The following is a 2500-nucleotide window of genomic DNA, read 5'->3' as shown; positions in this document are numbered from 1 at the left end:
GGTCTAGGTGGTGGTCCCGAGGGTCGATCTGGTGCTCGCGAGGTTCTAGGTGGTGGTCGCGGGGGTCCAGGTGATGGTCCCGAGGAACTAGGCGGTCCCGGGTGTCTCCCCGGGGGTCCAGGTGGTGGTCTCGGTGATCGAAGTGGTCCCCCCTGTGCCCTGGACACTGATAGACGTGGTCGTGGCCCCGGGGAGCCTGGCAGGAGTACATGGGCTCACCCTGGGCCACATGGGCGTGCGGAGCGAGGTGAGCAGGATAGAGGGGCGGTAGGGAAGGGTCCGGGTAAAGGGTGTTATGCGTCCCTCCTGACGCAGCGGGAACGCCCGACACCTGGACCACGGTGCCCGGCACCACCATGGGCCCGGGCACGCCCGTCACGCCGATCATCCGCCCGTTGTGGACGTGCGCCACGTGGTGGGGGACGCCGACGGTGCGGGGAGTGTGTGTGTGGGCATGGTGGATGGCGGGCAAGTGGTGGGGCCGTCGCTGGGACATGGCTTGGGGCGCCCCTCGCACGCTCTCGTACACGGACTGGTCGCTGTCCAGGAACGCCGGATTCTCCATCTGGAAGGACAGGTGATCTCATGTTAGTCAGCCCTCGGATAAAGAGACAAATCACATCAGAAATGCACTCAAGTAAAAATTCAATCTACAATCTGCACGAGTTGAGTTGGTGTTGCTCACTGGAGAAAATCAATCATTCAAACTTTCAAAACTACAATCACGTAATATATCTGAATAAAATATTGCAGTAGAACATATTCTACATATGTATGACTACTTTTATATTAGTTGACGACAAAATAACACATTTCCCTGTGTTAGTTTATTGTATTGCAGCTCCAAACTCTGCTTTGATTAAATAGAACACAAGGTATGACAATGTTAAGACACAAGTCTGGTCACAGTAACTGTTATGAATAAATCACTAGAGTCGCTTATCAGCAAATCGGCAGGATTCGCGGCTCTGTTCCTTGCTCGCTTATCGGCTGCGTCGGTCAAGTAATCGGTTGGTTGGTCGGGACTGTGCACACGGGCGCCTTCCTACTGACGTCGTTTCAAGTATGTTCTTTCGTTAAAATCCCGTCTTACCAGTATCTCTCATTGCCTAACGTATGTTACTTTGTTTAAGTACTTACAAGAAAAGGGAAAACGCTGAGGCCAAGTTCATTTTCCTTATTTCTCCATTATTAGCATCTGAAGAATTCTAAAATCCTGCAGTAACATGAAGTCGCTTCAGAGTGGCAGCAACATCACTTTAGTTGGCTGAACCATCGAGCCACCGAGACTGATTTAAATCGGAAAGAACTTTCTCTTTCCCTTTTAAGACACTAATTTCGTCCCACGTCAAGCACAAGTGACAGCCAATTCCCCTGTCAAGCCTCAAACTAACTCGAGTGGCATTGCAGGCCGAAAAACATCCACAGCGTAGCCAGACCTTGGATGAATTGCCATAAACTTAATTTACTTCTCTGAAGATGTCATTTTAAGTACACCTCGCTTAACTCACAGTAAGGTACGTTCTTCAGGAATTAGCAATGAGAATTTATCAGATCCGTCGTTAAAATCCAAGGCTTAAAATCATGCGCGTAAAATGACACGTAAAGAAACTGTTAAAGGGGGCAATGCATGCACTTTTTCTTGTTCTTGTCATGTACACTTAATGATGCTTAATCGCCCCCCCTTCCCTCCCTCTCTCTCTCTATTATGATTAACTACTGTATGATACAGAATCATATAGACGTAACCCCATGCTCTGTCCATGATTGCAAATGCTATATCTCCCTCTCTGTAACATGGTGCATCTCCAGTAACCTAAACACGTCTTGCCTGCGCGCTTCTGTAAACTTTTCTTAAACGCTCGCTTCCTCTCTCCCACATTCCATATATTGAATAATAATAATAATAATAATAATAATAATAATAATAATAGTAATAGTAATAATGATACAAAAAAAATAAAATGTGTGTATGCATATATGTATGTATATATGTACATACGTACGCATGTATGCATGTATGTATGTATGTATGTATGTATTTATGCATGTATGTATGTATGTATGTATTTATGCATGTATATATGTAAACGTGTGTGTAATACATTTAAATGTGTATATATATATATATATATATATGTATATGTGTACACACACACACACACACACACACACACACACACACACACACACACACATATATATATATATATATATATATATATATATATATATATATATATATATATAATATATATATACATACACATATCTATACACATACCCACACACACCCACACATATATAATATATCTATAATATATTATATATATATATATATATATATATATATATATATGTATATTATATATATATATATATATATAAATATATTATATATACATACATACATAACACATACATAACACACACACACACACACACACACACACACACACACACACACATATATATATATATATATATATATATATATATA

At 41.9% G+C, this 2500-nt stretch overlaps 1 protein-coding gene across 3 annotated transcripts in view; it reads right to left on the bottom strand.

The window, feature by feature from the left end:
- LOC122253192 (uncharacterized) overlaps window positions 1–2500 on the bottom strand; it is an 83563-nt gene that overhangs the window by 62860 nt on the left and 18203 nt on the right. For all 3 annotated transcript variants that reach the window (XM_043016056.2, XM_043016057.2, XM_043016058.2), the window contains exon 2: window positions 1–565. This exon is cut by the window's left edge and continues 528 nt beyond it. In XM_043016056.2, coding sequence (XP_042871990.2) covers window positions 1–565 — 565 coding nt within the window. The remainder of the gene's footprint in view (window positions 566–2500) is intronic.

This window comes from Penaeus japonicus, unplaced genomic scaffold (genome assembly GCF_977035675.1).
Source record: "Penaeus japonicus unplaced genomic scaffold, GWHDUDI00000001_assembly GWHDUDI00000008, whole genome shotgun sequence".
Classification (NCBI taxonomy): Eukaryota; Metazoa; Arthropoda; class Malacostraca; order Decapoda; family Penaeidae; genus Penaeus; species Penaeus japonicus.
Note: the sequence above shows the minus strand (reverse complement) of the source record. Positions and strands in the feature narration are given on the sequence as shown.